The 22,423-nt window shown below is 35.4% G+C and overlaps 1 protein-coding gene across 1 annotated transcript in view; it reads left to right on the forward strand.

Annotated features, from left to right (window-relative positions):
• The window catches only part of LRP1B (LDL receptor related protein 1B), a 1,972,098-nt gene that overhangs the window by 1,704,584 nt on the left and 245,091 nt on the right, over positions 1–22,423 (forward strand). The window contains exons 62-66 of the mRNA XM_068968462.1: positions 203–351; positions 5,177–5,270; positions 10,296–10,412; positions 10,532–10,651; positions 12,043–12,162. Of these exons, the coding sequence (XP_068824563.1) occupies positions 203–351; positions 5,177–5,270; positions 10,296–10,412; positions 10,532–10,651; positions 12,043–12,162 (600 nt within the window). The remainder of the gene's footprint in view (positions 1–202; positions 352–5,176; positions 5,271–10,295; positions 10,413–10,531; positions 10,652–12,042; positions 12,163–22,423) is intronic.

Consider the following 22,423-nt stretch of genomic DNA (forward strand, 5'->3'; position numbering starts at 1 on the left):
AATTGTTTAATGGTAAAATAAATGTCATAAGATAATGAGTAGAATTTGTAGCAAAATAAAATTATATTTATAATATTGATGAGTTCTTGATTATGACATTCTATTCAAAAACATGTTATGAAGCTCAAATGTCTTATTTCTAATTACATATTATGTTATTAATCTTGATTATTATGTTTTTTTGTTTCTTTCTTACTTGTAGTCTCCAAACACCTCTGTATGATAAATAATGGAGGTTGCAGTCATCTGTGCCTTTTAGCCCCTGGAAGGAGTCACACCTGTGCATGTCCCACCAACTTCTATCTTGCAGCTGATAACAGGACTTGCTTATCCAACTGCACAGCCAGTCAGGTGAGTGGACTTCTAGAAATCAGTTCATGGGATGTATGAGCAAATTGTTATAAAGGTTCTGCCTGAGTTTTGTTTACTTAAACCATTTTTGTAACATCAATTTTTTTTTTTGGTTTGTTATAACATCAGATAAACATTTCATACATTATAGAGAGGGCCGCAGAGTAAGGGAAAAACAATTTGATGCATATTGTTAAAATGGGACTTTAGGAAGTACAAATAGAGTTCAATTGGAAGACAAAAACAAACATGGAGACTATTCTTACACTGACCTACATAGAATAACTATGCCAATCATGAGTGAATATAGGAGAATGTCCACTCACAGCAGAATCATCAGAGGAGATTTGACCTATTCCAAGATGCCAGGGTGATTGAGACATAAGGTTAAGGATAAGATATATGCAGTGTAAACAAAAAAGAAAAAAAGATTTCCTAGGTAATCTGCTCTCTATCACCATCTCTACCCCTGTCTCATTCCACAGAGTAAGTCGTATGGAAAGGATATTTTTATAGTATTTTCCAGATATTTTTATTTAAAAAATATATGATCTAAATAATTTCCTTTTGAAATCTTTTTCTTCAAAATGTAATAATTTTCAGTATATTTCAGAAATTGTATTTTCTACTTAATGGCAGTTACATAGACTTAGCTTTTTTACTTTCAAAATTTGAAGAAAAGTCATATGGCATTATAACGTTTGATTTTAATATTTGAGTAACTATCTTGTTTAAGATAAAATTGTCAAAAACATCATCATGTGATTTCCTTTTAAAAGTGACTAAATTTATTCTTAGGATTCTGTCTTTTGAATGTGTTTGTTTTCCAGTTCTAGCAGTGGCAGTGGCATTATGGCAAAAGACTGAATTTCTCTTAGGGTGTGCTTATTTTTAAAAAGAGAAACTAATCCTAGCTCAACTTGCCTCTTAAGTTATGACTATGAGGATCATCCATTAAAGAACTATACAAATGAAAAGATCGAACCTCTCAGCAGTATGTATAGTGGTTAAGGGGACAGACTTTGAAGCCAGGCTCAATATGATGATAACTCTGACTGCTTTAAGTAAGCTGAATTATATAATATCTTGGCTTTGTTACTTAACTTCTTGAAGACTCAGGTTTTTCATCTTCTAAATGGGAATGATGATATTTCCAGACATGTGTTATAAAGATTACATGGGAAAAGTAAGTGTTGTTGTTCTCACCTTAGCCCTACAGTACAACTAGAATATACTTGAGTATGTGTGCAGTTAGTGTAAGCTGCCATTAGGAAGATCTGATGTCTAGTTGAAAACATATGTCACAGTCTCTGTTTTATTTGCAAAAAAATGTGTCACTTTAATTATAATCTTATATAAGCAAAGTTCATTATTTTTATAGAACTAAAAATTTGTCACTATGAGAGATAAAATAAGCAACCTAGAGGTAAAATGTAAGAGAGAAATCACATCTTTAAAGAAAAAAATTAAATATAAGTTCTGTTAATTTTGCTTAATTTAGACACATTTTCAGTTTAACCTCTGGATTCTTCTGAAATAACCTCTATTCTCTTGATTTGGAGCTGATCAGAGTCCCTCTGTTGAGGCCCAACTCTGAGGTTGTAGGGTGACTTAGGAGGAATGACGCCTGCCTAAGCCACTTACAATGTGGTGAGCCTCCTTACCCAGCTGACAATAAAGCCAAAGGGTGCTTAACACACAGGTGAAAATCTTCAACAGCAAAACATATGTAGTAAAACCTGAGCTTTGCTGTAGTCAGAAAAGGAGTAAGATGTTTCAAATTCAGTTCAGTTCAGTCACTCAACCGTGTCTGACTCTTTGTGACTCCATGGACTGCAGCACCCCAGGCTTCCCTATCCATCACAGGAGCTTGCTCAAACTCGTGTCCATTGAGTTGGTGATGTTCAAATTAGTAAGATAGTAAAGCCTAGAATTATACATACTCAATGGCAAAAAGTCTGATTAGTCAGTTCAATGAAAACATAAATGAACCTAGAAAAGTATTATTCATATAACTAAATTACTTCTCAATTTGGCATCAGTGATTATATGACTGAGATATTTATAATTTTTCAAATACTCCCAATAGTGTTTTGGGTGAATTTAAAAAAACCAACAATAGCAAGGAAGAACAGTGACAACAGAATATCATGGATCAGGTATCTTTGTTTTCAGGACTTCCTGAATAAAACAGTTATCACTTTGTCTCATTTTTAAGAAACAAGTTAATGAAGAGTAACATTTCAGCTACACTGTCAATGGGAGTGGCTGTCCCTATAAGTCTTGTGGTTTATACAGTCATTTTATCATCGATTCTTTTCTGATATAAAGGGAGAAAAAAAGATATATTGTATACTTCTTGCACACAAATCAATTAATAAAAATACCTTATTTAGTGAGGTAGATTTTCAAATGAAGCAGATAATTGGTGTACTTCAAAATCATATCTTTAAGCATTTTGATAAAAATATTGCATTTTATATGTATCTTACTAAGGGATTTTGATTTGTCATCATTGAGTGGCTGCAGCCAATTATACATGCCCAAAAATAATTGATTTAAAAAAAATAAAATAGGCAAATCACACCAGTAAGAATTCTGTTAGGATTGAAAATTGAACATATGAAAATCTGGTTAAAAATCAAAATTAGGTCCCATTCTTCTAGTATGAATCACTTTAAATATTCTATTTAAATCTCTTTAATTAGCACATTTTTAATACATTTAAAAAATTTACTTATTTTTAGTGGAGACAGTTCCTATTTTGAGTAAATTTCACTACATGCAGTAAGTACATTTTATCCATGTATCCATTTTAGTAGGAACATTTAGATTTTTTATAGCTTCTTCTTGTGCATAATTGGCATTCTGTAATTTATTTTATGAAGATATTAGTCTAGGAGAGCATTTGCCATGAAGAATGTTTTGTATTTATATTTATCATTTATCTTTTTAAAGTAACTATATTTAAATATGAAAAAAACACCCAGACACAAAATAGAAGAAATCTTCCTCTGAGACTAATGAATAAAATGATGTAGTTTAGCATAAGAAATAATAATAAATATATTTTAGCCTGGCCTTCCCTTAACTCAAAACCTTTTTATGTTCTTATTAAAAATGAAATGGTCAGCACAATCATCATGTTGTATATCATTCCAACAGTGGATGTTTATTTACACCAGAAATATTTAGTAAAATTAAAAAGATGCATTTAAGTATTTTTTAAATCTTGATTAGAGGCGCTTGGAATATACTCAGGAGACTTGAAATCATCTTACTAATGTACTTTGATATATCGCAATGACTGGAAATGTTTACTGTTCACGGCAATTGGTTTTGGAGTTAGCCTTATATCTCCAGCAGTCACTATGTATAATAGTAACATTCTTCTTCTGAAATTTATGAAAACCACAAGAAACATGACCACAGGCTAAGTAAATATGGGAAACTCAGTTGAACTGGGAGATTTTCCCTTGGATTCAGTGCTCTGTTCCCTCTTATATTGCCACTGGTGGGGGGGGCGGGGTGTAAACTTACTCTTTTATTAATATATATTAGTAATATATGTATGTGTGTGGTAATCACTCAATTGTGCCTAACTCTTTGCGATACCATGGACTATAGCCCATCAGGCTCCTCTGTCCACAGGATTCTCCAGGCAAGAATACAGGAATGGGTTGCTATTCCCCTTTCCAAGGGATCTTCCCAATCTAGGGATTGAACCTGGGTCTCTTGCATTGCAAGCAGATTCTTTACCTATATATGTATACAGGCTTCATGGATATGCAGTGAATATCCATGAATCAGCTCCAGAATATCCAGACAGTTTCAGTAAAGGCTTGCATCAAATTCTGCCTTACTTAAAGACAGTAACAGTATTTAAAATGAGCAAACTTTAGCTTGCTAATCCATTTTCATTAGAGAAAATTAAACCTAGGTTATATATTTCTGTGTTACAAATCTGTCTAGCATGGAACATGCTGAGATAAATGCCACCTTTTAGTTACTCACATGGGAATTACAATAGAATTTGTTTCCTTTTTGAGAAGGAATAAATTTTAGAAAATATCTTAATATTTTCAATTTCAGAAGAAGGAAAAAGTTGAAGTGCTAGAATAAATCTACTAAGTGTATTGACGTTTTTCATGGCAATTATTTACGATGCATGTACTTTCTATATGGAAAATGTGATTTTCTTTAGTTTCTTCTATCTTATGAGTATATACTGTAACTGAATGTTGCTGACAAAAGGACAAGGTTGTGATCTGAGATCACTAAGGAATAAATTGGCTGAGTTTTCTTGGTCACTGTGTATAGTTGGCCAGTGAGAAGTTAGTAGGAACAATGTTTCAAATTAATTAAATTTGCTAAATTTACATTAGTTAAGTTAATTCAACTTAACAAAATGAATTCAACTCAATACCTCTTCCTGATATCTCTGATGATTTTTAGCCATATTGAGTGTTCAGTAAACTTTCTGTAGAGGGTGAGCAAATAGCTATTTAGGCTCTGTGAATCACATGGTCACGGTAGGAGCTACTAAACTGTTGTAGTGGTGAAAAGCATCCATAGACAATATGTAAACTCATGAACATGTCTGTGCTCAGGAAATCTCAGGAGGTTTTCTTGAACAGCGTGTTTTCCTCACTGGTCTTTTTGCTCTTGCTGTGCATTTATTCCCTATGGTGGAATGCTCTAAGACTACTACAGTGCATGTTTGCAGCAGGAAGGTAGGCTAGGCTGCTGTGTCCTGGTGAGTTTTTTAAATATCCATTATATATGAGTTGAGTTCTATAATCTTTATTTTTTCTTCTTCTCAAAGTTTCGCTGCAAAACTGATAAATGTATTCCATTCTGGTGGAAATGTGACACTGTGGATGACTGTGGTGATGGATCTGATGAACCAGACGACTGCCGTGAGTACACTGGCAGATGTAGGAATTTAGAATTTAGAGCTCCTTAAACTCCCCCACCTGGTAAACAGAAGCAAGATCATAAATTTTGGCTTCTGATAGTTTTGCAAACTTGGAATAGAAAGGTTTTATATGTCCCCAGTTAAAAATACAGCAAAATTTCTGGCATTATCTTGTGTATGTCTCTGATCACTATTACATTTACAGTGACACCATCAGCAATTTGTGTTAGCTTTCACTTTCTTGATTTTTTTTTAACTTGTAGAATAACTAAAGTCTTCATGTAATGATCAACAAAGGAAAAATCATCATGATTTTGACTTGATACATCATTAAGTTAGAAACAAAAATGAGCAGGTTTTCAGAATGCCACTCAATGACTGAAATCTTGCCTTTAAAGGCCACAGCCCTTCAACTTTCCTGTCAGTATTAAAAATGCTGAAAAGTCTGTAAAAGTCAGATTTTTCCAATATAAGTCATTAGTTGGCTCTTAGGCAATTTATAGTGCTCTCAATAGTTGCCTTAACATGACTACTAATTGTATCTTGACATTTGACGATCATTGGCTTGGTTAAGTGAAGTGAAGTAGTTCAGTCGTGTCCGACTCTGCGACCCCATGGACTGTAACCTACGAGGCTTCTCTATCCGTGGGATTTTCCAGGCAAGAGTACTGGAGTGGGTTGCCATTTCCTTCTCCAGTGGATCTTCCTGACCCAGGGATCGAACCCAGTTCTCCACGTTGCAAGCAGTTGCTTTACTCTCTGAACCACCAGGGAAGCTCCTGGCTTGGTTAGGTGTTTTTTATTTATTTATTTTTTCTATCTTTGGTAACCATCTAAAGGACAACCTTATTAAGTTTGTGGCTGCCGGTGGGAGCTAGATCCTTATTAGAAAGCCCAAGCCAGACAGTGACATGACTCAAACCATCAATATAGTCGCGTACCATGCCAAAACTGATTCTGATCAGCGCTCCTTCACACAGTATATCATCTATGAGGACTTGTCTAATCATCGCCCAGAAAGAGTTCAGCAGGGCAAAGTCTGGATGGCTCCTTCCAGCTGGTTTATAGATTGTGTGATGTCCTTTGAGTTGCTCCCTCTTGACTACAGAACTCGCACAGTGTGATAACCTAGTGATTGCACTGTTTTCATCAGTCATATTTTTACAAATAGGTAGACTCATTCATTGGAGAAGGCGATGGCACCCCACTCCAGTGCTCTTACCTGGAAAATCCCATGGATGGAGGACCCTGGTGGGCTGCAGTCCATGGGGTCGTGAGGAGTCGGACACGACTGAGCAACTTCCCTTTCCGTTGGTAACCTAAGATAGACAATCAAGAGACTTTTTAATAAAATCTCTTAATAGACTTTTTATTAAAAGACTTTTTAATAAAGTCTTTTAAAAACTTTTATTTTATTTTTAAAATAAAACATTTTAATAGACAATCAGGAGACTTTTCCTTGATAGCCTTTTATAGTTCACTCCACAGGTCCCTCCAATACTGTCCTGTCAAGTTGAAGATGCTTGCAGTCAATTATGATAATTCCCTCAACACTGCAGTGGATTGTTGTCATGATTTGGTCTTGACAGTTGAATTCAAGATCAACATCCCTACACTAAAGAAAGACAATGCATTGTCTTAGTGAAAGCTAGATATTTTCTGATATAGAACTCACCACCAAATAATTACAAAACTGTTTTGAAGTTCAGACCTCTAAATGGTTACTCAACTGAGCTATATTCCATCTCTCTGGTCACTACCAAGTATATCAAACATTTGAAGATTTTGCCACATATTTCATTTATATGTTTGCAAGCAATAATAATATTTTCAGTGAGAAGAAAAAAAGCATTAAATAATATATTCAATGAGAAGGAAAAAAGTCATTGTTTTTCTATTATTATTTTTCTTTTTCTGAAAAGTTAATTACCCTTTGATTTTTTTTAAATAAAGCTTTTGTTTTCACTGAGATGGACAACATATGAAGAGAAGTATCAATAAGGCATAGGTATACAATTATGTATGAATCACTTTTTTAAGTTATTGAATTAAAAAGAATCAAGAATCAAAGAATAAGAAATTATGGTTGATACTGAGATTGAGATTTACATATTGAAATGTATTAATTTTCTCACAATAAAGTAAACTCTCCTGTGACAGAGTAAAATAAATACAATTTATTTTGCAGTTTGCAGAAATACACAATTATTAGTTTAGTTCTCATATTAAGGTGACCTTTCCAAGCCAATTTTACTGAAGTGTTTTTTAAAGAATTATCCCATAATGACCTGCAGATTAAGTCAATAGCACCCCTTCTGAAATATTTACAAATCCTGAACTCTTATTTTAATCTTGACTGAGATCTCATGTTGTAGCTATACTGATATGAAAAATAAACTACATATTTAGTATAACAAACTTTTTATATTTATCCACTTTCAGAATATTTGGTGAACAAATATAACTTTAATGTCTTTCAAGAGGAAGTGAAGAGACATCTGGTATCTAAGAGTCTCTGTATGATCCTTATCCTGGTTAAATACCAATACTACATGTTTTTATTGGTGATATTATCTCTGTGATCCTATATTAAATGATCTATTATTTAGAGTTGATAGGTTAACAGCACAGAACATCTGTAGGCATGACACTTTATTTTGAGAGCCATAGTGGGATGGAAAATGATATACATGAGTCTGTGGCATGCTTATTAATAGGATTCAATTCTGAGTAGCTACATTATTAAAATTTGCAGGTATTAAGAACCACTGACAATATTGATAATTTCACCTGAAAAAGCAGAGAAGCTTGATTACAGGTTCAACATACTTTCAAATTTCAATAATAGTATTTATGTAAATGAAGTTAAAGTGAGGCATCAAGAATTCTCTGGCATCATAAGTTTGTGGTTATACATCCTATAGTACTCCAAAATCTCAAGGATCATTCTAGAGACCAATTTAAAGGTCACATAGGCTTCTCAGTTATTTAACAGGCAGTGAAACTCCTTTAACAGTTAAACCCAACTTATGGAAAGGTTTTGGACAACCTCATTTATAATGGGCAAGATAATTGTGAGAATGAAGAAGATGGAAGGGACTGTCATAAATTACTTCAAAATGTTCTGTCACTTATGGCTCTGAACTGAAATTGGTCTAAAAATTGCTATCATACACCAAAAAGTTATGAAATAAAGAAAAATACAGCAGCAATTATGGGCAAAGAAATATTAAAGGAATTCATATATGAAGCAACAGGAAATAGAGGAAATGCACGTTTAGAGAAAATTAAGCATCACCCAGTTTAAACATTAGTGTGATTAATTAATAAATGTTGTAAACTGAAGGTAAATGACTTCCCACACTTTAAGAACTTGCTTCTATGGAAGCCATGCATATATTAAGAGATTTTTTTAATGTTAAGAAAAAATTAATATTTTAATTATTTATAATGCCCTAATTTATTTTCCAAAGAAAGTTCTAAATATAAGTTATTAATGTTTGATTGACTGATTTGAACTAATAAACAGCATATTATTAATCTCAAAGTCAGTGATTATTAACATACCTAAAGATCATCAGTCAAAAGATAAGTGTTTATTGTAAGCAACATAGTCTGTGAGAAGACTTCAGAGTCAGATATGGATTTAAACTTCACCTCTGGCACTTGAAACTTGTATATTCTTGGGTGAATTATTAGTATCATGAGACTTAACTTCCCTCATTTATAAAATGAACATGGTGATGCCAGGATGAGAAAGTGTTAGTCACTCAGCCATGTCCGACTCTTTTCAACCCATGGACTGTAGGCCTGCCAGGGTTCTCCGTCCATGGGATTTCCCAGGCTAGAATACTGGAGTGGGTAGCCATCTGCTTCTCCTGGGGATCTTCCCAAACCAGGGATCAAACCTGGATCTCCAGCACTGCAGGCAGATTCCTTACTGTCTGAGCTACCAAGGTAATGCCAAGGTGACAATTTATGATGAAATTCAGTTAGTAACTGTATGTGAGAAAGATCCTAGGCCAATGCCTCACACAAACTAGATACTCAGTAGATCCTACTTTGTCGTTATTATTGCTGATATAAAACCAAAGAATATAACAAAAACTGCTTTATCCGTTAAAAGATATTTATTATAAAATACTATCATGTAAGAATTGAATCGCCAGTCTATGTCTGACGCAGGATACAGCATGCTTGGGGCTGGTGCATGGGGATGACCCACAGAGATGTTATGGGAAGGGAGGTGGGAGGGGGGTTCATGTTTGGGAACACATGTAAGAATTAAAGATTTTAAAATTAAAAAAAAAATTAAAAAAAAAATAAAAAAATAAAAACATATGTATTATATACAAAAATCTTCACTAGTTATAAGATATTGTCCTTTACTAATTATAAGATATCTTATAGTTATAAATATAATATACTTATAATAAGTAAATATTAGTTGGATTATAGGAATAAATATCAACCATTCTTATTTAAAATATGTAGTTATAGAAAGCATTTGCTTTAAATAATGCTGGGCAATATGTACTGAGGACAGATGTTCCTCTATTAACACATTATAGGCAGGAAAGTAATCAAAGAGAAGTAATTTTTTTAAGGGATATTGAAATAACTTTTAAAAAATTTACAGTAAATTGTGTTCTGCCATTTAACCTCCTAATACCATGTCTTTGAAATGAAGAGATATTTAAATGTTTTTCAATAACATATATATATTTATATGTTGTTAATATCTTTGTTCTTATTGTTAGTTTATAAAATGCAATCTGGAGGCCACCTGAGTTGATCAAAGCTTAACTGCACTTCTGAATCTGAAAACTATTTGGCTGTGAGACAGTCATATTCTGCTCTAGGATACGTATAATATAGTAATATAATATATATATATATGTATATATATTATGGATTGATCTATCTGTCTATTTATCTAGATTTTCTGTTGAATGCCAGAAAAGCTGTTATAAGACTCATGAGCTAAGGTTGTCATTCCATGATACCTGTATGTTTCCTCTTGTAGCCGAATTTAAATGTCAGCCTGGCAGATTTCAGTGTGGAACTGGGCTCTGTGCTCTGCCTGCTTTCATCTGTGATGGAGAGAATGACTGTGGGGACAATTCTGATGAACTCAACTGTGGTAGGTGATTATATTCTTACCTATTGAACATAAATCAAAATCTTAATTAATTATGTTTGCACCGGTTTAAATTCAGATACAGACTTTAACGCACATTTTACGTTCTTTTTATCTTTTAGACACACATGTCTGCCTCTCAGGTCAGTTCAAGTGTACCAAGAACCAGAAATGCATCCCAGTAAACCTCAGATGTAATGGGCAAGATGACTGTGGGGATGAGGAAGATGAAAGGGACTGTCGTAAGTCACCTCTAATTGCTCTGTCTTATGTGTCTCAACTGAAATTGCTCCAAAAATTATTATTGTTCATCATGAATATATACTGTGTAGAAAATATATAACTGCAATGATGGGAAAATAATTCCACATAGATATCTATAGGGATGGATTATTTAAGAAATGCCATATAAAACCAAATAGAAAATTTAAGTGGGTGGATCTTTACTAAAAAGCTACCTAGAAATTATGACAAACACAAAGGAACATGCATTCATCCACATCATCCTTAAGAGATGCAGCAAAAACAAATTATCAGTGATTATAGTGCTTTTTTAAAAATTATTTTTTACTATATTACATAGCTACATGTAATTTTCTTCTGTTGATTTAATTAGTTACTTGAAATCAACACCATTTTTATTAGAGATTGCTTTTTTCCTAGTAATGACATACTGAGTGTATGAAAAAACAAAAAAATCTGGGCAAAATAACTGAATAAAATTATTCATTAAAAACTAAATAATGCTCCTCCTAGAATATCATGACAAGGTACTTCAAAAAACAATTGTAAAATGTTTTTACTTCTGTTCACCTCTTATTTCAATATCTCATGAAAAATAAATAATCATAAAATGGAAGGCAGAAGAGTTTACATGATATGCATATGTGCCCCTAGGCAGGCAGGCACATACACACACACAGGATCTGAACCATAGGGCACCTGTCAAGTTCAAGCTCTCAGCAGAACTGCTGTCAACATCTCTGTCTTGCTGAAGTTTCATTTTATTCCTCTAAAATTTTATCAGTAAATAATGTTTAGTCATCCAGCAATTTGATTAAGATGGTGCATTCAGAATAAAGTCAGTGCCAGTTCTTTATGGTTAGCCATTTTAGAAGCTGATCTATTAAGCTGACGAAGATTTGTGAAGCAGTTTATAGTTTCAGTCAGATGTTCGCCTCGTCTCTCAAAACCTCGGCACAACTAGAGGTTTTAATAAATTCTATGCTTTTTATTCTCTCATTCACTAATATTTTCTGATTTATGTCTTTTCCTATTTATAAAAATGTCTCTGTGTAAATTCTTAAATTTATCTGAAAAAATATATTTTGAAAAAAACCTGAATTCTTTTTTTAAGTTAGTTTCAAGATATTTAATCAAGGGTAGGGTGATTTTGAAAACTCTTATTTTTATCAAATACATCATTGAAGAAATATGTTTTATTTATTTCTACTGAAATAGATAATAGGAATACATTGCAGATAATTAAAAGTTAAAACTTATCACCTTCAGGGCCTTATTAATTGAGAAGATACATTTTCAATTGATTAACATAAAATTTATTTAATCTTTTTTAAATTAAAACATCTATTCTTGTCCAAAGCTGCATTTTAATAGATGCTTTCCTTTGAAGCTGAAAACAGCTGTTCTCCAGACTACTTCCAATGTAAAACTACCAAACATTGCATTTCCAAGCTGTGGGTTTGTGATGAGGATCCGGACTGTGCAGACGCATCAGATGAGGCTAACTGTGGTGAGTGTTTTGTGGATCTTACTTATTGTATTTATCTCATCGTCTGAGATGGCCAGAGTGAGGCGAATTTGAACACAATTCTGATACTAGTGTATACACCCGTGGCGGATTCATGTTGATGTATGGCAAAAGCAATACAGTATTGTAAAGTAAAATAAAATAAAATCTGAAAAAGAAAAAAGACTCCCTAAAAGTTTTATCCCTGTGTTCTGAGAGTCAGTAACCTCAGGTTAGCCATTTTCTAAAAAGCATGGAGGGTTAAGACAGAAGGGTAAGTATTGTTTTAGCATCAGTCAAAACTTTCTAAAAGGTGGATCTAAAAGGTAAGATAGAACTATCATCTTATGTTAGCATATGCACATGCTATTAGCATTTAATGAATAGAAACAATGAAACTATTTTCTTATTGTTCTGCTGCTGCCTCTGCTAAGTCGCCTCAGTTCAGTTCAGTTCAGTTCAGTTCAGTTCATTTCAGTCACTCAGTCCTGTCCGACTCTTTGCGACCCCATGAATCACAGCACGCCAGGCCTCCCTGTCCATCACCAACTCTCGGAGTTCCCTCACATTCATGTTCATCGAGTCAGTGATGCCATCCAGCCATCTCATCCTCTGTCGTCCCCTTCTCCTCCTGCCCCCAATCCCTCCCAGCATCAGAGTCTTTTCCAATGAGTCAACTCTTCGCATGAGGTGGCCAAAGTACTGGAATTTCAGCTTTAGCATCATTCCTTCCAAGGAAATCCCAGGGTTGATCTACTTCAGAATGGAAGTCGTGTCCAACTCTGTGCGACCCCATAGACGGCAGCCCACCAGGCTCCCCCATCCCTGGGATTCTCCAGGAAGAACACTGAAATGGGTTGCCATTTCCTTCTCCAAAGCATGAAAGTGAAGAATGACAGTGAATCGCTCAGTCGTCTCTGACTCCTAGTGACCCCATGGACTGCAGCCCACCAGGCTCCTCTGTCCATGGGATTTTCCAGGCAAGAGTACGGGAGTGGGTTGCCATTGCCTTCTCCATCTTATTGTTCCAAACTTCACTTTCCTCCTTAAATGTCATATAATTGTCCTTTTATCCAATGATTATTGTTCATTCTTAAACATGGTGGCGAGGAGGAGGGAGAAAAACAATAATAAAAGCATTTTCTTGTTTCAGTAGGTGACAGTAATCACTTAAGATAGCATGTTTCTAAAACATTAATATTTTCACTTAAAGTCAGTTATTTTATTTATAATATATTATAACCTATTAACATTGCAGAAATAAAGAAATATGTATTCATTTTGTTTAAAGCATTTTATTCTATCCTGACAATGTGAAACAGAAAATGAAAGTTATTGTTATGTGTAACTCATTTTTATCAACATCTAGTAAACATTAATTAAAGCTAATCACTTTAGGTATATCCAGCAAACTTTTCATTTTGGGGGAGGCAAAAGAACATTTCATATAGTAATTAAGTAGAAAAGACAAAGTTTGTCTAAGCTAAAGAAAAAACTTCCAAGCTTCTAAGAAAAAATTGTCTTAAATGTATCATCTAGATTCTACCTTACTCTTTCACTCCTCTGGGAGAAATTAACATAATGAAGAGCCTTTAGGTTCTTTCAAGTTTCATTATATTGAAAAAAAAAAAAATTCATGAGCTGCATGGATAATCATAAGCAATATAGTGTCTTTAAGAGTTGTTGTTGTTTAATATTGTCTCCTGTGTCTTCAGGACATGCAACCACCATGGCTTATTCATTTTCTAATATCATAAAACCACCATTCATCACTTTTGTGGAATTGGTCTTCCTAATCAACTCACATGGCCTCAAACTACATCCATCACCAGTTTGTCTAGAACAGTTATCAGTTTTGCAGACTAATTTACATTACTGGCTGTTTTACTCTGTTGTCTTTTGTATTTTTGTTTACCAAGTGAACTTGAAATAGTGACTTATATTACCTATCTGAATAATTTACTAAGTGAATTTTTTTTAAATTTTATTCTTCTTCCTCACTTCGATGTGATTTAACTGTTTTGGAACATTATATTATTCAAACTGATAATTATTAATTGTCATCATCATAATGCCTATTATTTATGTGATGTCCATCGTATGGCCCAAGAAATGTGTTCAGAGCTTTGCAGTGATTACTTCATTTAAAGTCTTTATTATCCCTATTTTGTGAATGAGAAAAATGAGAGCCAGGAGTAACTTGCCTCAAATTGCAGAGTTAACAAATGGTAGACAGGGAATTTTTGAATGCAAAGTTATTTGACATGAAAGCATCTGCTCTATGAACATAGCATGAATCCAGCTCATTTTTTCCATATAAAGAAAAAATTATTTAAATATTTTCTGTTATAAATTTATATAGAATTCTCCTAGCCACAATTACTGCTCTAAGTTCTAGACCTGTATGATAATACGTACATACACACAGAAAAAAGAAGATAGTTTGAAGAAGGGTTACCATTTGTCCTAAACCCACTCTAAAATGATATTGCGGACAGGTGCTAATTTAATTAAAAGGAACTTCATCATATTTTAGCATGGCATTTGTCAATCCTTATTTTACAAGGAGCTAAAAGGCCAACTTTTCCCTTCTGTCTTCAATACATATAGAAATGCAATGTATTTTTGCTAATCCTGTTAACACCCTGGTGGGATAGTTCATTTTTGATGCTTTATTGAGTCAGACAGCCATTTTGCTTTTTTGCATTTCTTTTCCATGGGAATGGTCTTGATCCCTATCTCCTGTACAATGTCAGGAACCTCCATCCATAGTTCATCAGGCACTCTATCTATCAGATCTAGGCCCTTAAATCTATTTCTCACTTCCACTGTATAATCATAAGTGAATTGATTTAGGTCATACCTGAATGGTCTAGTGGCTTTCCCTACTTTCTTCAATTTCAGTCTGAATTAGGCAATAATGAGTTCATGATCTGAGCCACAGTCAGCTCCTGGTCTTGTTTTTGTTGACTGTATAGAGCTTCTCCATCTTTGGCTGCAAATAATATAATCAATCTGATTTCGGTGTTGACCATCTGGCAATGTCCATGTGTAGAGTCTTCTCTTTTTGGAAGAGAGTGTTTGCTATGACCAGGACATTTCTTGGCAAAACTCTATTTGTCTTTGTCCTGCTGCATTCCGTATTCCAAGGCCGAATTTGCCTGTTATTGCAGGTGTTTCTTGACTTCCTACTTTTGCATTTCAGTCCCCTATAATGAAAAGGACATCTTTTTTTTAATGTTAGTTCTAAAAGGTCTTGTAGATCTTCATAGAACCATTCAGCTTCTTCAGCATTACTGGTTGGGGCATAGACTTGGATTACTGTGATATTGAATGGTTTAGCTTGGAAACGAACAGAGATCATTCTTTCATTTCTGAGACTGCATCCAAGTACTGCATGTCATACTCTTTTGTTGACCATGATGGCTACTCCATTTCTTCTAAGGAATTCCTGCCCTCAGGAGAAAATGAAAGATACAAGCATCTGAATGCAGAGTTCCAAAGAATAGCAAGAAGAGATAAGAAAGCCTTCCTCAATAATCAATGCAAAGAAATAGAGGAAAACAATAGAATGGAAAAGACTAGAGATCTCTTCAAGAAAATTAGAGACAGCAAGGGACATTTCATGCAAGATGGGCTCGATAAAGGACAGAAATGGTATGGACCGAACAGAAGCAGAAGATATTAAGAAGAGGTGGCAAGAATACATGGAAGAACTGTATAAAAAGGATCTTCATGACCAAGATAATCACGATGGTGTGATCACTCACCTAGAGCCAGACATCCTGGAATGTGAAGTCAAGTGGGCCTTAAAAAGCATCACTACAAACAAAGCTAGTGGAGGTGATGGAATTCCAGTTGAGCTATTTCAGATCCTGAAAGATAATGCTGTTAAAGTGCTGCACTCAATATGCCAGCACATTTGGAAAACTCAGCAGTGGCCACAGGACTGGAAAAGGTCAGTTTTCATTCCAATCCCAAAGAAAGGCAATGCCAAAGAATGCTCAAACTACCGCACAATTGCACTCATCACACCCGCTAGTAAAGTAATGCTTAAACTTCTCCAAGCCAGGCTTCAGCAATACGTGAACCGTGAACTTCCTGATGTTCAAGCTGGTTTTAGAAAAGGCAGAGGAACCAGAGATCAAATTGCCAACATCTGCTGGATCATGGAAAAAGCAAGAGAGTTCCAGAAAAACATCTATTTCTGCTTTATTGACTATGCCAAAGCCTTTGACTGTGTGGATCACAATAAACTGTGGAAAATTCTGAAAGAGATGGGAATACCAGACCACCTGACCTGCCTCTTGAGAAACCTATATGCAGGTCAGGAAGCAACAGTTAGGACTGGACATGGAAAAACAGACTGGTTCCAAATAGGAAAAGGAATATGTCAAGGCTGTGTATTGTCACCCTACTTATTTAACTTCTATGCAGAGTACATTATGAGAAACGCTGGACTGGAAGAAACACAAGCTGGAATCAAGATTGCCGGAAGAAATATCAATAATCTCAGGTATGCAGATGACACCACCCTTCTGGCAGAAAGTAAAGAGGAACTCAAAGCCTCTTGATGAAAGTGAAAGAGGAGAGTGAAAAAGTTGGCTTAAAGCTCAACATTCAGAAAATGAAGATCATTTCATCTGGTCACATCACTTCATGGGAAATAAATGGGGAAAAAATGGAAACAGTGTCAGACTTTAGTTTTTTGGGCTCCAAAATCACTGCAGATGGTGACTGCAGCCATTAAATTAAAAGACGCTTACTCCTTGAAAGGAAGGTTATGACCCACCCACCTATATAGCATATTGAAAAGCAGAGACATTACTTTGCCAACAAAGGTCCATCTAGTCAAGGCTATGGCTTTTCCAGTGGTCATGTATGGATGTGAGAGTTGGACTGTAAAGAAGGCTGAGTGCTGAAGAACTGATGCTTTTGAACTGTGGTGTTGGAGAAGACTCTTGAGAGTCCCTTGGACTGCGAGGAGATCCAACCAGTCCATTCTATAGGAGATCAGCCCTGGGATTTCTTTGGAGGGAATGATGCTAAAGCTGAAACTCCAGTACTTTGGCCACCTCATGTGAAGAGTTGACTCATTGGAAAAGACTCTAATGTTGGGAAGGATTGGGGGCAGGAGGAGAAGGGGATGACAGAGGATAAGATGGCTGGATGGCATCACTGACTCGATGGACATAAGTCTGAGTGAACTCTGGGAGTTGGTGATGGACAGGGAGGCCTGGAGTGCTGTGATTCATGGGGTCGAAAAGAGTCAAACACAACTGAATGACTGAACTGAACTGAACTGAACTGATTGAGTCAGAAAGAAATGTATCACTCCTTAAAGATTAACCCTATCATGCCAAGGCCTTTTTATTTGAATTTGAGTTACATGTTTTATTGTGGGAGAGAATGCACCTTGCTTCTAAGTAGGAATGAGCTTCATTATTGCACATCAAGTGGCCTAGCAGAATGAATCATAGGCTTGCAATAAGTGCCATTAAGGAAATGTTTCAACACCTCCATGTGCAACCAGTTTTTAATGCAAGTGCTTTCTGTATTTTTTTAGCTCTGTGCTTCGTTTACTTTAGGGGGGGATTCTATTTCACTCTTGGAAATCACCTAACCCTTACATCTTATTTTTCAACACCAATATTTGTATTTATCTATAGTTTAATATCTAATTGGCTTCTGTCAGTTCCAAAGTTCCAGTGTTTTTTTTTTTTTTTCTAACTTGACCTAAATTAAACTGTTTGGGTTTTTTGCTTTTAATGGTAAATAATAACAGTATAGAAGCACACATACAAGTAAACAATGTATACATGTTAAATAGGGTAATAAATAACTAGTAATGTGTAAATATTTTAAAAATTATTTCATTTTTAGTATTTTTACCAAAATACAACAGATCTATTGCATTCAACCCAGTGTGATTTTTGAGCTCTTGAGTACTTGCAAATTTAACAACTAATATTCAACATGTATAAAAATTGTATGGTAATCATTTCTATATTAGAATACAGAGATTTTGAATCACTTTGAATACATGTAGATTCAATATATTAATAGTTTAAGAGTCTTTTCCAGTACACTAGTCATGGTGAGATTTTTAATTTAAAAATTAAATTAACTATATAGTTTCCCATCTTGTACACCTAGTTTTTGAGATGGTTAATTTAAATCCATGAAAGCTACATTTGGCACATTTGGATTTAAATTGAAAAATATTTTTTAAACATCTTTTAAATGTATTTCTGTGTAAATATACATATATATATATATATATATATATATATATATATAAAACCTTCACAGTCATAGCAAATGCAGTGGGTCTATCTTATCATCAAGTTCCACACTAGCAGATATGGAGGGCTGACTGTCCTAAGCCATTTTGTATGAGGGACAGATACCATGGATTTTGGTATCTGTAGGATTACTAATCCCTTTTGGGTACCAATGGAATATTGTAGTGGTAATTTTATTTTGTGAGTTGCTAATAGTTATAAAATTACTTCTTTTTGCCCAAAGTTACTTATTCTTTTCTCACTCTATGCCCAAAGATAAACAAACTTTTTAAAATAAGTGTATAGATAGATATACACAGTTTTACTAGACTCTTGGAAGGCTGTTTCACTGTGTATTGCAACATTAAATCATGCCACATTTGAAACCCTGACCACAACAAATGGATTACTCCAATTGTGGCAGCTCGGGGGTGTTCATTCGGAATCTTAGTTTCAAGCTTCCTCCACCTTCTGCCTGCCGTTTTCTCTTTTAAGTAATAAAATACAGATTTCAGGATTTGACAGATGTGTACTAGATTCATACTTCTACTCTGTCATCTGAGTTGAAACGTATGTACAATTTGACTCTGATAAGATGATATCAAAATATGTCTTTCCATTATGTTCTATCTTCCTGATTTATAGTTTAGAATCTCCGTTTCCTAGAACCCTAGGAAACATTCTCTTCATCAGTTTTCTGTGTGAGGTTTCCCGGTCAATTCTGTACTCACCACTCCACTCTCCGGAATCAGCTCTTGTGCTGGCACTTGCCTTTCCTACTTTGTTCTCTTGCCTCCTACATCTTTTTACCTTACTTAAAATTCTGTGTCATCAAAGAGAGTCTTGCTTTCACGTTGGTTCAGAGTCCTTTGCTGCTTTTGAGCCATCTTGATTTATAACCAACCTGCTGCTTGGTTAATTATATTTATTAATGAATTTGTTATAATCATACTAGCCGGGGCTTGTGAGAGGAATTTGGCTTTCCCATAGTAGCCTTGTACTTTCACAGCCTGGATTTCAAACATGACACTGAACATACTCAAACCAAAAGACAGAATCTGTCAATACTCACTTTTATTTTCTAATTAATGTTTGTTGAAGAAATTTGAATAGGGTCCTCAAGCTGTGAGAATATAGGAAAAAAAATGCATTTTTAAATTAAAGTGAGTACATGTTAAATTATAAGCTATTCCAAACATGCAGACTTGTACAAAAAAGTATATAGTTATATACCATGTACCATTTTTAATAGATTTTAACATTTGGCCTAAGCTGTCTCTTAAAACATCCAAATCCCATAATAACAACTTATGCCCATCTCTATACTTTGCCTTTCCCTTCCTCCCCTTGTCCTGAAGTAGTCATATATCATTTGCATGTATTTTTAAAAATTTATAATGTTAGTATTCATTTATTAATATGTACCTAATAGTTTATAGTATTGAGGGACTGACGTTGAAGCTGAAACTCCAATAGTTTGGCCACCTTATGCAGAGTGCTGACTCATTTGAAAAGACCCTGATGCTGGGAACGATTGAGGGCCGGAGGAGAAGGGAATGACAGGAGATGAGATGGTTGGATGACACCACCGACACAATGGACATGGGTTTGGGTAAACTCTGGGAGTTGGTGATGGATAAGGGGGCCTGGTGTGTTGCATTTCATGGGGTCGCAAAGAGTTGTACATGACTCAGGGACTAAACTGAACTGAAAAGTTTATAAAAGATGGTATTATACTTTCTATATTAATTTGGAGCTTAAGGTATTTTAGTAGTATAGTGTGTTCATATGAATATTTCCATATAAAGATAATTTCTATATATTTCAATTATTACAGATTTGTTGGCAAATAAAGTACAAAAGCAGAGAAGGAAATGGCAACCCACTCCAGTATTCTTGCCTAGAGAATTCCATGGATAGAGGAGCCTGATGGGCTGCTGCCCATAGGGTCATACAGAGTCAGACACGACTGAAGCAACTTAGCATGCATGTATGCATTGGAGAAGGAAATGGCAACCCAATCCAGTATTGTTGCCTGGAGAATCCCAGGGACAGAGGAGCCTGGTGAGCTGCCGTCTATGGGGTCACACAGAGTTGACATGACTGAAGTGACTTAGCAGCAGCACCACCAGCAGCAAAGTACAAAAGACTTTATTCAAACTGTGCTATAGACCCCACGAAGTTTCAGTTTTCTGCTCAGTTGCTCTAATTGTCATCTTGCATGAAAGTTCATTAAAAGCAGATGTGACAGGGCCTAGAGGCAGGAATCTATTAATCCTATAGGCAATATTAGACTAAATGTTATACTTAGGATGGAAGGCTTGGAATCAGACTGAAGAGGAAAGCCCTGATACTGATGATTGTAGTAAAATAAGTCATGGTATTTGAGTTTAGTGACTTGTGAATTTAGTTATTTTCAAATTTTTAATTAATTTTTACCTGGAATAACATTTAGTAAAAGTTAGCTCCATGATTTCAAGATAATCTAGGGGGAAATACCTTTGTTCACATATGCAAGAAAGGATGATATACTAAGTTCTGTATCTTGGGAAACAATCCACACTTATATGTTAATATGTTTGGTTAAGACATCTGTTACTGTTTTAATTCATGTTTCCTGAATATAGGTTACAAATGTATGTATTCTGATTCTACCCTGCTAGTGGCTGTGACTTTTGTGGGAGGGGTGGGATGAGGGGGTTGATTCCCAAAGAAGGCTGATGGGAGACCAATTTTAAATTTTCAGATATGTAGCATTATGATATCTCTTAGTTATTTGGAAGCGTGGACTTTGAATGTTTATGTTAGCAGGTGGTGAGGAGAAAAGCCTCTAATCCTCATATTCTCTGGGACCCCTTTTGGTCTCTGCTACCTGATGAGTTGTTCTACTATAATGAACTCATGCTTGGAGTGCTGGTGTCGCCACTCTTTGCTTAAGTGTGTGTGTGCTCACTCACTAAGTTGTGGCCGACTCTTTGCAACCTCATATACTGTAGCCCGCCAGGCTCCTCTGTCCATGGCATTGCCTAAGTGTAGGTTCGGCTATTTTTCTCTATGACTCCATTCTTGGGTGAGCTGCTGCTGCTGCTGCTGCTAAGTCGCTTCAGTCGTGTCCAACTCTGTACGACCTCATAGATGGCAGTCCACCAAGCTCCCCCGTCCCTGGGATTCTCCAGGCAAGAACACTGGAGTGGGTTGCCATTTCCTTCTCCAATGCATGAAAGTGAAAAGTGAAAGTGAAGTCGCTCAGTCGTGTCCGACCCTCAGTGACCCCTTGGACTGCAGCCTTCCAGGCTCCTCCATCCATGGGATTTGCCAGGCAAGAGTACTGGAGTGGGGTGCCATTGCCTTCTCCACTTGGGTGAGCTACAACCTCATAAATTTCTGCTGTATATGAAAACTCTTGAGCTAAGATCTTCTTAGACACACATGATCCTGCAAATCTCCAGGTCATGTCAGGAGCCAGGGAGACTGCCTCATGCTTATCTATTTAGCTACTACCACTTTTTCATTCTATTTTTATTATTTTTAATTGGAGGATAATTGCTTTACAGTGTTGTGTTGGTTTCTGCCATACAACATCACAAATCAGTATAACTGTATACATATATATGTATGTATACCTTCCCCCTTGAGCCTCTCTCCCACCGTGACCCCCATCCCACTGCTCTAGGTCATCACAGAATACCAGGCTGGGCTCCCTGAATTATACAGAGCTTTCCACTAGCTATCTATTTTACAATTAGTAGTGACATATATACACCCACTTTTACTGTCATTAAATCAGCCCTTCCTGAGTTTTGTTGACTGTGCTATACACTTGATGCTAGATGTTTCTCCTCAGAGCTTGGCATCTCCCAAAGATAAATATGGTGCTTCCAATAGAGCCCTTGAAGAAAAGCCTGTCTGCAGGAACGGGGCCAGGAAATTGTCTTCTAGCTTTTGCACAAATAAATGAATGAATTACATGTGAATCATTA

Source organism: Capricornis sumatraensis, chromosome 3 (genome assembly GCF_032405125.1).
Source record: "Capricornis sumatraensis isolate serow.1 chromosome 3, serow.2, whole genome shotgun sequence".
Lineage (NCBI taxonomy): Eukaryota > Metazoa > Chordata > Mammalia > Artiodactyla > Bovidae > Capricornis > Capricornis sumatraensis.